This window comes from Bison bison, unplaced genomic scaffold (genome assembly GCF_000754665.1).
Source record: "Bison bison bison isolate TAMUID 2011002044 unplaced genomic scaffold, Bison_UMD1.0 scf7180017864317, whole genome shotgun sequence".
NCBI classification, from domain to species: domain Eukaryota; kingdom Metazoa; phylum Chordata; class Mammalia; order Artiodactyla; family Bovidae; genus Bison; species Bison bison.
The window spans coordinates 4,629,849-4,643,241 of record NW_011494889.1 but is presented as its reverse complement, the minus strand read 5'-3'; the positions used below and the strand labels follow the sequence as shown (position 1 = coordinate 4,643,241).

Sequence of the window (13,393 nt, the reverse complement as noted above, 5' to 3'; positions counted from 1 at the left end):
TGTGGCTCACCCACCGCTATGGAAGTTGACAAGAGGGGGTCTCCTCCGTTGGGAACTCAGAACTCCCAGGCTCCCTCGTTGGGACTGGTCAGAGTGAACTTAACCGTGGACACAGCAGTGGCAGCCCGAGCCACATCCACCGTTCCACACCATCCACACGACCCTGCCCTAATTGAGCCGTCTGAGAAGGCTCGTGAACTTGGGGGTGCGCACCCCCTGGAGGCCCTGGCCAAGAGTCAGGGGCAGTTTCTTGGCAGTGAGACAAGCCCGGCCCCAGAGAGGGGCGGACCCCGCAGCGGAGAGCCCCCTGGGAAGGTGGGGAGAGGAACTCTGTCCGATGGCATGCCGAGCTCCCGGGCGCCTGGGGCTGACGGAAGGCCAGAGGAGAGGACTGGGAACGCACAGAGTCCGGCGGAGGTCCCTGAGGCTCCGACCTGGTTCAGGCAGGGTTCCAGAGGCTCTGCCGGGACACAAAGTGGGGCCCTAGTGGTCAGGGAGGCACCGCCGGCCTCTAACAGAGTGGATGAAGGGTCCGCGACGCTGGGCTTGCTTGGGGGCAGCAGCTCAGAGCAACCAGGGACCCCGGAGGTGGAGGCGGTTCCGTCTGGTGGAATGTTGGAGCCTTTGCCCTGCTGGGAAGCTGCAAAAGAACTGAAAGAACCCCAGTACTTTCCTGGGGACAGGGTGGGCGTGCCGCCTGGGACCTCCAGGGTTTGGCTGAGCCCCATGGAAGAAGCCTGTCTGGCCTGGACGTGTGGCACAGCGGTGCAATCCAAGGGGACTTGGGGAGGCCAGCCACAGGGCAGAGACGCCCACCTCAGCCCAGAGCGGCTCTCCCCAGCACAGAAGGACAAGCCTTCCCTGGGAGAGGCCTGTGGCCGAAACAGCATCCCTGCCGTCATCATCACAGACATGGGTACAGACGCGGATGCCCAGGAGGACAGGGCCTTGGAGGAGGCGCAGGGAAGCCCTCGGGGCAGCCTGCCGCTGAGGAAACTCTCCTCTTCATCTGCCTCCTCCACTGGCTTCTCCTCCTCCTATGAGGACTCGGAGGAGGACATCTCCAGTGACCCTGAGCGCTGCCTGGACCCCAACTCTGCTTTCCTGCATACCCTGGACCAGCAGAAGCCCAGAGTGGTATGTCTTGCCTTGAGATTTTTCTAGAACTTGTGCTGCTTTCATGCCCGTGTGTCCCTTTTTCTTACTTTCTACTGAGTCGGGAAGACCCTGACCAGGGCCCTGGGGCAGTCACAACGTGTAATTCTCTCCAGGTGTTCCTGGGAGGCACCTAGCCCCTGGCCCTGCGCTTTGTAGCTTGGACAGCAAATTGGAGTCACTTCTGTTACTGTTTCCATGTACATCTTAAAAGACATTTTTAAAGGTACCTCGGGTAGGTCACCACTCACTTCTTGGGAAGATCATATTCATGAGTGTTACCAAAGGCTTCCTGGTTAATCTCCAGAGATAGAGAACAGAGCTGTAGCTTTTGTCTGATCAGGTGAAACCCTTTAATTCTGTGATTCATTTAGGCAGAGGGGAAACTGACAAGGATGTCAGCAAATTAATTCAGCCTGTACTAATAGGCCAGGAAAATGAGTGATGTGATTCTGTGACAGGTCCCTGAAACCTGTAGATAATGGCTGTGTCTGTTGGGTGAAAAACCACCTCACCTCAGTCAATTGTCAGGATATTGCAATATTTGTGGGGCCAACAGATGTAAGAAAGAGTTTGCTGTATGATTTAAAATGAAAAGCATGGTTTGAGGTAAGGAGACGGTTTCTTTAATGACAGAATATTACAATAGGTTGAATTGCCTGAGATAAACACCTGGGTGATACCCTTAGCGTATATACCTCTTCATGGACATACTTATTGTCTGGTACAGGTACATTTCAAGTACATTTCCAAGTGCATCTGTTGTGATTCAGCACACTGACATGTTGTTCTGGCTATGGCAGCAGACAGGGGTTTATTTCTGTACACGGTTTATCTCAGTGCTAGGCTCTTTTAGCTCTTAGGAGGATCAGAGCATCGGACGGAAGACATAAGAGTTGAAGCTATCGCTTCTGAAAAGGTCTGGACTTTCTCTAAGCTTTTCCAGAGTCTGGGGAATTTCCTAGCTTGGTGTGTGAGGGGGTTCTTGTGCTACCTTGGGGGAAAGTCTGCATTTTTATTGTAGTAGGTAGTCTTCCGACTTAATCTTGAGTATCACGTACTATTCACTCAATGTGTTAAGCCACAGCAGCTGAGAACTTTATAGTTCTACACTACATTCTTCTCTAAGGTATTTTGGACTCCAAAGCATATTTCTATCACACTCCCACTTCAGAAATCACAGTCTGAATCTCAGAAGACCAAGCGTTTCTTTTCATAAGACTCTGCTTTCTGCTGATGGTGGGGAGGCAAATGTATATGCAAAATGTGGTCCCCATCACCCTGGCATTTTGTGGCCAGCACAAGGCACCTGACATGGACACATCTGGTCCACCTGGAAGGGGATGGTGGTAACGGGAAGGTGGAATATGCTTCTCACTGAAGGTATGGCCCAGATTTCTCTGCCCGCTTATCCACAATTAAAGGCCCATGAGACGGTCCTCTGTTCCTCTCCTCCCTTTGGCTTTTTAAACCCTGGAGCACAGCCGGCACAGCCAAGTTTTTTTTCACTTGTTCTCCAACTTTCCATTTGCCCTTTCTAGTGGTGGATTAGCAGCTCCTATTGGCTGGCTCTCAAAGTATTTTGTGTGTCCTGATGTTTGAAAAGGGCTCTTGTCTGGAAGTAAGTTAAAGGGGAGATAAATAATGACAGGTGATAATTTTTTTTTTTTTTCATTTGCCAGAAGGATGCCAGCTGAGAAACCAGAGGGTTGAGTGGTATCAAGTTAGCAAACAGGTCCAGAGGTGGAAATGAGGCCTGACGGCTGTCCAGCTTACCTCCCTCCTTTAAATAAGGTTTCAGACACCCACAGAATAGGGCCAGGGAAAAAAAATCCCCCGACAGCCTCGTTTTCTGAATCACATGAGGCCAAGGGCGAGTGGGGAGGGGGTGGAGGGAGGGAAGGGTGGGTAGCCAACTGGAAATTATGGGATCCTAGGGACTTTTGAGTTTTTGGTTGAGTGATAAACTCAGTTTTCTTTTTTTGTACAGATTGTTATGGTGGAGCCTTATCAGTGACACCGCAACATCTGTTCTTTGGGTCAAAAATCACTTGATTACCTGAGATGGATATTTTGTCTGCAGAAGGCCAGACAACTTGATTGACTGGGCCTTTCGGCTGGGCTGTTCAGTGTTTGACAGATAAAACCCGAGCTGGCGCTGTTTGAGGTTCGGTCAACACTCAGTCCTCTTCTCTGGGCTGTGCTGCTTCTGTCTACACTGCAGCCCTGCACTCAGGGGCATACACATGCCCACGCACATTCCCAACACCCCACTGGGACGCACAGGTTGGAAACCTGAGTGTTCAGCCTGGCGGTCACACAACCAACCCCTGACCTTTAGACCCATGCTGAGAACATTTTTGTGTGTGTGCCACCCTGTCTTTCCACAGAGTTAAACCTTCTCGTGCTCTTGCGGAGGGGTGACTCTGTGTGACGCTGTGTGTGAGGGGTGACTGTGTGTGACGTGTGTGCCGGTGGAGGTGACGGCCCTGCAAAGCCTGAAGCCTGGCTGCCAGGTTAGCTCTCCTGCTCTCTGGCCTCTCTGTCTGCTCCCTGCCTGTGAGAAGCCCCAGCTTTCGGTGCAGGGGGATTCGAAGACGTCCTTGTACTTAAAAACAAAGTGAAAAGTCGTTTGGAAACACACTCTGAAACTCCTTTAGCCATTTAGATGATGCAAATGAGCAGAGGCCTTTTTACTGAACGGGTGTGTGGTGAGAACCTTCTCTGCTCATTTGCTTCCCTGGGTAGGAGCTGTAAAGACACCCTCAGAAACATGCAAAGTGCTTGAGGCCTTTCCTGGGCTTCAGGCTTCAGAGGAGCCTGACAGATATGCTTGTCTCGGAAATAGAATGTTCCAAATTTTTGCACCTGTGTGTCTGTTTATAAAGGATCAGACGCTTGAAATTTGCTCAGAAGTAGTTGTTGTACGTGCCTTGCGTTCAATGGCTTAAATTCAGGCATGTTCACATTTACTCTTTTCTGAGATCTGAACAGAAATGAATTGCCCTGAGGAAGAATGGTGTTCTCGCTTGTTCTTTAAGGCAACTAGAAATTAATCAACAGTTCTTGACTTCCTTCTGTTAATCCATTTAAAAGTAAGTGGGCCATTGAAATGCCAGATTTAAAGCACTAAGTTAAGAAAAGCATGCTTTTTACTTAAAAAAATAGGTTTTTATTGATTTATTCCAAAATCGTGCTAACAGTCATGTGTACGATAACGAAAACAAAATGTTGGTCTGATTATCTGGGAGGCATATAAAGAAGTATAATACAAAATCTTTGCCTTCTTGGGGGTTACTACTTTTTCAGGGCCTTTGAAATTTTGTTTCCTTTACTTTATTCGTGTTAACTAGTTTTGTTGTCTTTTTTTTCAGGTTCAAAAAGCAAACTAATATATGGTAAAAAAAAATTTGAACATTTAAAAACGGTTTTATGTGGTTTTTAAAAGTGTGAAATTTTTCCAATTAAAATTTAGAAGTCTTAGAGGGATCTTTGGGGGGAAACGAATCTAGTGGTAAGTTCTTTTAAGTGGAAAATTCTGGAAGAGAATATTGAAGGCCCAGATTTATGGGGTAAAGAGTTCAGGTTGCATATGTTGTTTTCCTAAGATGGGGCACTCTTCCACCTCAGGTGTATGGCGAGGGTCTTTCTGGAAAGGGCTTAGGACCTTTCAGATCTGAGAGAACCCCAAGTCATTTATGTGAGGTTCTGACTGTTACCCTGATCTGTTTAGGGAGGAGACCAAGACTCAGAGAGGCAAAGGGACCTAAAGACTGCAGCTCTGGCTCAGATTCCCACTTTAAAATATGCACCCTGCTTGAGAATGATCTCACGGGGACCTATAGAGTTGTAACTCTGCGTGACTATGTAATTCTAGAGATTGGATTCAAAACCTGCTGTATATGAAATAGGTATCAGAGTGTTTGGAAAAGTGACAAGATTTCTGTGGTGTGGACCTCAGGCAGCTGAGTCTGAAACAGGGCACATTTAATTCTGTGCTTTTCTCTCAGACCCATTCATTGATTTGTTTCTCTTACCTGAAAGAATGGTTCTTTATAATTCCACATTGAAAAAGCATCATCAAATAAATCAGTACTATACCCAAGATTCTCGTTAATGATTAGACTGATATTAGAGGCTGTGCTGGTAGGATGCCAGCATGCTAACCTGAAAAGTGAAAAATACATTCTGTTATCTGAGGGCTTTGGCCTCCTCAGATATTTAAGTTTGGAAATTGAGGCTTTGCCAGTACAGAGCCAAAACATCACTTCAAATAATTTGTTTTATCAAAGATGAAAGTATAATTCATCCAGCTTAAAATCCTTCAAGTAAAGGTGAGACAGAGGAAAACAGAGATGGGTATTTAGGCATCACAAAAACACATCTCAAGATTTACCAGGCTTTTAGGTTTAACAACAACAACAACAAAAAAACCAACATTAGACTGGACAGTTTCTGCTTTTAGAGAAATGTATTTCAGGTGTTACATAAAGCATTTTCAAAACTTTTGTTTTTAGCGCTGAGTTGCTACCGAGTCCCTTTTCTGATTTTTGTTGGCACATACCAGGTAAATGTAGTTACAGATTAGATTAGTCCTCTGTAGTTTATTTATATTTCTAGGAGCATTGATAACATTGTTTAGGCTTGTGAGGTTTCAATTTAGTTATCTAAAGGTAGAATTTAAAGCAGTTAATGGAAATAATTTTATGTCCTGGTTGAACAAGCTTTGTAGACTTCAGGTAATCAGAGATTCAGGATTAACTCATGAACTCTTCTGTATTGTGTTGTGGGCACGCCCTCAGCATGGAAGGGTCTATAGATTTCTTTTTTTAATCTTTATTGAATTTGTTACAATATTGCTTCTGTTTTAGGTTTTGTTTTTTTTGGCTGGAAGCCTTGTGGGATCTTAGCTCTTGGGCTAGGGATGGAACCCGCATCCCCTGGATTGGGAGGCAAAGTCTTCACCAGGGGACTGTTAGGGAACTCCCGTCTATGGGTTTTGTTAAGAGGCATGGGACTGTTAGGGAACTCCCGTCTATGGGTTTTGTTAAGAGACGAAATACTGGCATTGTAGGTTATGTATGTCATGCCCTCCAGTCCATGACAAATGTGTCTTGCAATTATTTTTTTCCTGACTAGGTGGAATTGACATTGTGAATGATTTATTTTTCATGTATCAGGGAGCTCATTGTTTACAAAATCACAGCAAACCCAACTGTGAACTTGTTGGTAACGTGAAAAGCCATTTAGAGTGCCAGTGGCCATTGTCTCGTTGGAATATTTGGGGTTTTGTAAGTCCAGTTCTCCTGAGTGCCATTCTGTGGTTGCGTACTGTTACCTTAGTTAACTAAGGGTTGTGGCACTATAGGTGACCTAACAACATAGGAACACTCAGCTTTATAGCATTCCCTCAGACCAGTGGGTCCAGTCTGCTTGACTGTGGAGGCCACCTGGGGGGCTGGAAGAATCTGCCAACCTGGTCCTATGACCCTGTAGTCAAACTCAGCTTGCTGTAGTTGTGCCCTCACCTCTCTCACTGTGGCCCCTCCAGATACCTGGGCATTCATTTTTCCAGAGGTGAATTATTATTTAAAGACACTTCAGGTCTCCTGGGCTAAGAGACAATATAGATATAAATATGATCTCATTAGGAAGGTAGGGCTCTGTTCTTAGAATTTAAAAAAATAACAAAATTTTTTCTGTGACCTGCGTAATTATCATAATATAAATCTGAGTCTGGGAGAGGCTTTAGAGCTCCTTGCCTCCAATATCCACGTTTTACAGATGAGGAAAGTGAGGCCAGAGAGTATTCAATATAGTCATGTTTTACATTTTTTTTTTCACTTATAAAACTTCATTAGTGGATAAACTCCTTACTCCCCTGGGAAGATCCACCTTGGCTTTCAACATAGGACATGCTTTTGAAATGTGGGTTAATGGAATGGATGAATGCATGAGTAACAGGCAGTAGCTCTGCTGCATTGTCTACCTGTAGAAGAACTGTGGAGTTATCTGCAAGAGGAGGGACAAAGAAAGGGGGGAAAGAACAATGAAGACAAGCTCGTTGCTCATTCCCGAGACCTTTCTGCCACAGGAGTAGGGGTGTCTGACTGAGGTTTCCGAGAACTGGGTGAAATCCAAGGCCACACGTGCCTGCAAACCCTCTGAAAAATGGGGAGCGGAGGCATGACCTTGCAGAGTAGGGAATGAGAGCTCAGGGGGGCTGTGTTTTAAAGTGCCTTAGATGGTTCCCAGAATGTAGTAGAGGCTCAGTTAACGTTAGTGGAGATGGAGTTAGGAGACACCTTGAGTAGTAATGTCTGGAAAATCCACTGGGCCTCTTGGAAGAAATGCTTGGTAGCAGCTTAAGATTTTGTTTAGGTACTACATTACAATCCTAGAAAATGATTGTGCCTCACCCAGTAAGGCTAGAATGAAATCGATTTCTCAAAACCCGGTGTTTACAGTCTACTTGTGAATTCACCAGGCTTCCCTGGTGGCTCAGACAGTAAAGTGTCTGCCTGCAATGCAGGAGACCTGGGTTCAATCCCTGGGTTGGCAAGATCCCCTGGAGAAGGAAATGGCAACCCACTCCAGTACTCTTGCCTGGAAAATTCCATGGACAGAGGAGCCTGGTAGGCTACAGTCCATGGGATGGCAAAGAGTCGGACACAACTGAGCGACTCACTCTCTCTGTGTGAATTCACAGGCGACTGTGGGACCACAGCAGCTTCTTCAAGTGCAGTTCATACAACAGCGAGAAGGCTGGTCTTACCTTCTCTCTGTCTCCTAGTGTAGTTTCCTTTGATTCAGTGATGGGATTGGGGATCAAAGATCAGCACCAGCCTCAGGGAACAAGATCTCCTGGAGTGTCTGAGCAGGGAAGACCACTCTGATGATTCTCATGGGAAGGCAGGGCCCTCCAGGCTTTCTCTGGTGAGGAATGACATATGATCATCATTCCACTGGTAAGCCAACACTCAGGCTTTTGACTAACTTGTCTGGAGTGTTTCTAAAACAGTTTCATTAAGAATTCACTCTTAGAGATCTGATCTTTTCCCTCTGTTGAGTTTTACTTGGGCATTTTACTGACTTGATATTACTTAATGGAAACCCATTCAACAAAAGATATCTCTTCAGGCCACTGGTCAGTACTACATGTTTAATTTGCTGAAAATTTTACTTCTGTTTTGCTCCAAACCGGCTGTTAAGTTTTATAAGTAACCAAAAAGAAGGAGGTACTGACAGTAAGCAAGCAGAATGAACCTTTGCAGTTCATATTTATGTAGGATTTAAAGAGGCGGGGGTGGAACATGGAGGGGGAGGATACATTTTTATTTTCCCATTGTAGAATAAGTAGAAAAAAAACTCCTCATTTGATCTGGTGGTGACAAATATTGGACTGAAGAGATCCCACCCTCTTGAAGGTCACTATTATTCTGTTAGTCTAGCTTTTTACCTTTGTGGTAAAATTCTGGGTGGAAAGGGAAAATAAAATGATGCAGCATCTCAAACAGAGGCATTGAGATCATTTCCATTGACCTGGTGACTAAGATTAGGGTTTGCCTAACCCAGAGATGGGGCTTCCCTGGTGGCTCAGTGGAAAAGAATCCGCCTGCCAATGCAGGAGACACAGGTTCCATCCCTGGATCAGGAAGATCCCCTGGAGAAGGAAATGGCAACTCACCCTAGTATTCTTGACTGGGAAATCCCATGGGCACAGGTGCCTGGTGGCTACAGTCCATGGTGTCACAAAAGAGGCAGACACGACTTAGCAACTAAACAACAACAACCCAGAGATGATGTAAGTATTATGATGCAGGGTAAGCCCTTTCCTTGGCCAAGCAGAACCTGGTCTATTTGCTCACGTTTATAAAACTGATCTTAATGCGTCCAGAAGGCAGGAACGAGGTACTTTTGCTTTGGGCTTTTGGAACTGTGACAGCAGTTTTCTTTCCTGACCCGTCTCAATGGGTCCTCTGCTTCCTACTCCCCCCACCATCCATTTAATCAGGATGAATTAACTGATTGTACTGTTTCCCAAGAAGAAGCTGTAATACATTTTATATTAACAGCACTTAATATTTTCATTCACTATGGGGAGTCTTTAGAGTGCCTCAGAATGGAGGGATTTGGTTCCCCGGTGACCAGCCATCCACCAGCTCACCCCACAATCTCTCTTGGTATGCTGTGAGTTTGTGGGACCCCGGCAGTTACTGGGGAGGTCCCTGCACCCCCAGGCGGTTCCCAGCGAGTGTTTTTCCAGTTTCACTGACATTCTTTCCAGGCTCAGCTCAATTTGTTTTCTTCTTCTCTATGGCAATTGATGACTGAGTCGTAAAATGTATAATTCAGCAGGATCTCGTGTTAAGCGCTTCTTCCATAGTTGTGTAGGAGCTGGTGTTTGGCTAGTCCTCTGCTATGCATGGGTGTGTAAGGTTTTCTTTTTGCAAGTTAGCTATCTAAAGAGTAGGTTTAAGAAAATACACCTCATAACTATGGGGAAAGGATACCGGCTCGGGTACAGAGAGGAACTCAGGGAGTATCACTTCTGTAATCCTTATCTAACCTGAATCTATTAGCAGGAAACTGAAAAGGCCTGTGTATGACAATGAGATAAACAGTTTAATCTGTTAACAATGTCAAGTGGAAAATCCAACCGCAGCCAGTAGCTTAAGAAATGGCTCTTAAGAAATGGCTAGGAGGTTTTGTTGGGACAGCAGATCCTGAGACCTGGGTTGCTGAGCCAAGCATAGGAAAATGGGTCGCTGTGTGTTCAAGCTGGGAGGTTGGGAAGACACTGGTTTGAGAGACTTCTGGAAAATCCTTACAGATAGAAAAATGTGCTGACATACGGGACGTTTTGAATGCGTTATAACTGGATATTTTAGTCTGCACGAGACCATCGAAATCTTTTCCTCCTCTTCACCATTGTCATCATCTTTGTCACAGCATTAAGTAGTCATTAGTATTCAGCATTTAGCTAATTCCAGTAATTTAGGACACACAAGACGTTCTCTGAGAAGGTCTTACTCCAGGAGTGCAGTGTGCTGGAAAGACTAGGACTCTCAGATTCGGTCCTTGGTTTCTTTGGGTTTTGGTGACGTCATTTGTAAAATGGGTGTATCGATCATCTTCTGATCTCGTGTGGTCTTTTGTGAGTCTCAAATGACATTGTGTTTGTAGAGTCATTTTGAGAGTATATGCTTTCCTGTCTAAGTTTTTTTTATTATGAATACTATGATGTTGCTTTTTTCCCCCCAAGTTTTCTCTTTATTTCTCCAGTACTCATTTGTTTATTTCTGTCACGCATACCCTTCCGTATACTTGTTTTTTTTAAATAAACAATGATCTATATTATTTTTTAAAGTTGACATATAGTTACCTTATGGTATCATATTACTTTCAGGTGTACAAATATGATGTTGTTTTTATAAGTCTTTCCAAAAGTGGATGGATGAGGGCAAGCACTGTACCAATGCAAGATACGCCCACATCTGTGTTGCCAGAGGAGAAATTGCTAAGAAGTATGTCAGAGACAACCTTTATGTCCATAGCAGAGCCAGTTCTGACGTGGGCATGACAGTGGGGCTGGGAAGCAGGGATGAGCAGACACTCGAAATTGCATCCTAGTTCGACTCCAGCTGCTCAGTAGCGCACCTCTTCCTGCCTGAGTGACCATCGCAGCCAGAGCTCTTTATGCTTCTGTGGTTTGCTAACCCTGCGAATGCGATGGACACGAGGAACGGCTGGCGGGAGTGAGGAGCGGGTGCAGAGCAGGGGTCTGATGTACCTCGAGCAGGGCTGTCAGCTCCTGAATAATTGAGACCAGACCACAACTCCATCTGGAGTCCAGGGATGCTTAATGGGGGCATTGATTTTTCCAGTACCATGTGGTGGTTTTCTCTTGTGTCTTAGGAAGTGAAAGAGAAGATTTCAGCAAAATCTTGAGTCTTTAAAGCAGACATTTCATTTGGCAGTTAGATGCTGGGCACTTCTGAAGTATGGCTGGGCCCTGGCTAGATCCCAAAACCCGTGCCCAGAGCTGGACCTCCTTTCCGGTGACTGCCCATGTTGAGAGGCGGAGGTGGCACCCCCGTGGCTGCCCAAACACAGGCATTGGTCTACCATCTCTGTCTGCAGTTACCTCTGCTGAGGAGAATGGCTTAATTGATGCGATCCCTGTCCTTGGGGATGTGCCCTCTAGGGCAAAGTGGATGCCAACAGACATACTTGAGATTTGCGAAATGCAAGAACAAGTTGTCTAACTATTAAACAAGCACAGTCATTAAATATGAGTTAATAAATAATGAATTGGTGTTGGCATGGAAAATGCAGGAAGCTTCAGTGCGTGTCGTGGAACAAGGAATAGAGAAATCTGGGCAGCAGCCACTGAAGATAGTCAAGGCCTTGAAGGGTTTGCTATCTCTGTTAGAAGTGGTCAAGAAAAGACAGTATTCTGGATCCAAAGGCTCTTGGAGGTTGGAGAGGATGGGGACACCCACCTTAATGCAATGCTTAAATGACTGTGCTGTAAATATGCTCTTGTGAGGCTAAGATGGGGTCTTGGGGGACCCCTCCATCCTCACCCCAGTCGACCAGAGGCACATGGTCAGGAAAACTTGGGAGGGGCTTCTACTTAGTATCTGTCCTGTGCTTAGTTGCTCAGTTGTGTCTGACTTTTTGTGATCCCATGCCCTGTAGCCCACCAGGCTTCTCTGTCCATGGGGATTCTCCAGGCAAGAATACTGGAGTGAGTTGCCATGCCCGTCTCCAGGGATCTTCCCAATCCAGGGATCGAACCCATATCTCCTGGATTACAGGCAGATTCTTTACTGTTTGAACTACCAGAGAAGCTTGAGTCTGAATCTTTGGAAGAGTTCTGGGGAGGCTGGCTGGGCTAGGGGCTGTGTAGACCCTTCCAGGGAGATAGCCCTGGTGTGGAGTCAGGACAGTCCTGGGTTTGAGTCTAAGCTCTGCCACCTCCTGACTGTGTGACCCTAGAGAAATGTCTTACTTTTCTGTTCCTCGGTTTCAACATCTGTGCAGTGGGGCTGATAATACCAGCCTTAAGATGGTGAGCCTTAAATGAGGCCATGTGTGAAGTGCCTGGCACCGTGTCTGGATGTATGAAATGCTCAACAGACAGCAAGGTGGGAGGACTTAGAGGTAGCCCCGCTGTCGTTCCTGAGCATATTAAGCTGAACTTGCAATGTCCACCATTCTCTTCGCTTAGGTGAAAGTGCTGAGGGCACCCAAGGGAATATTGCCTACTGGTGCCCTTCTTCCCCTAGAAGAAAAAGTGGGGACTGAGGTCTTTTGGATGCTGAGGTTAGTGGGAGGTGTAGGGAAGTTAGGGGGGGTCTGCTGGAGAAGAGGACTCCGGCCAGCCACAGGTGAAGTCACACCCTCACTCTGTCCCAGAGAAGAACTTCACCTCTCTGAGCCTCGGTTTCTTCATCTGCCAAGTGAGGATGACCACCCTTCCTCGTGGGCTCTGGAGCTGATGAGCTGAGATTGTGTGTCTCAAGGTCCTGACACAGAACAGGCAGGGATAGAGGCAGCCTGTCTCTGGCCCCTCGTCCCCAACCAGGACCCTAACTTGCCTTCGTGGAGTGGCCCCTGGCCGTCTCACCCCAAAGTGCCATTAACTGTGAAGGATGGTGACAGAATGGGTGGCAGGATTTATTTTTCCAAGAAGGTTTCTCTGTTGTAGGAGAGGCCTCACTTTGTCACCAGGGCTCAGAGCTTCAAGAGTAGAAAACAATCCATTAGATCCAGCTGCTGGGCAAGAGGTGTCAGGTTACTCACCTGGGACCTGCCTCTAGTCCTTCTGTTTGGGAGGTGGAAACTGACAGGTCCCCCAGGCAGGAGGCCCAGCCTTCTAGGGGTGAGGAACCCTCCATCTCTTCTCTCCCCTCCCCTCGCTTCTCTGCTTTCTTGCTGCATTTTTTAGAGTCACCATCATGCATAAGAGAGAGGATGGAGTGTGTGTGTGTGTGTGTGTGTGTGTGTGTGTGTAAGAAACACCACCACTTTGTCTAGCTGTGGCTCTTCCCACCAGGGAGGTCTTTGAACTTGTATGTGGTTTGATTGGCCTTCATTGCTTCCCTGTACTGTGTCTGCTGGTGGGCTGGGCACACGCTTATTAAGACAGGATCTTTCTTAGGGTTTCCCTGCCAGTCCAGTAGTGAAGACTCCACCTTTCAATGCGGGGGTGAAGGTTCAACCGGTGCGG

The 13,393-nt window shown here is 46.5% G+C and overlaps 1 protein-coding gene and 1 long non-coding RNA gene across 2 annotated transcripts in view; both read left to right on the top strand.

Annotated features, from left to right (window-relative positions):
- ITPKB (inositol-trisphosphate 3-kinase B) overlaps positions 1-13,393 on the top strand; it is a 106,915-nt gene that overhangs the window by 2,552 nt on the left and 90,970 nt on the right. The window contains exon 3 of the mRNA XM_010852874.1: positions 1-1,137. This exon is cut by the window's left edge and continues 40 nt beyond it. Within this exon, the coding sequence (XP_010851176.1) occupies positions 1-1,137 (1,137 nt within the window). The remainder of the gene's footprint in view (positions 1,138-13,393) is intronic.
- The window catches only part of LOC104997903, a 20,492-nt gene continuing 19,026 nt past the window's right edge, over positions 11,928-13,393 (top strand). Inside the window, exon 1 of the long non-coding RNA XR_826374.1 lies at positions 11,928-13,174. This is a non-coding gene — a long non-coding RNA (uncharacterized LOC104997903). The remainder of the gene's footprint in view (positions 13,175-13,393) is intronic.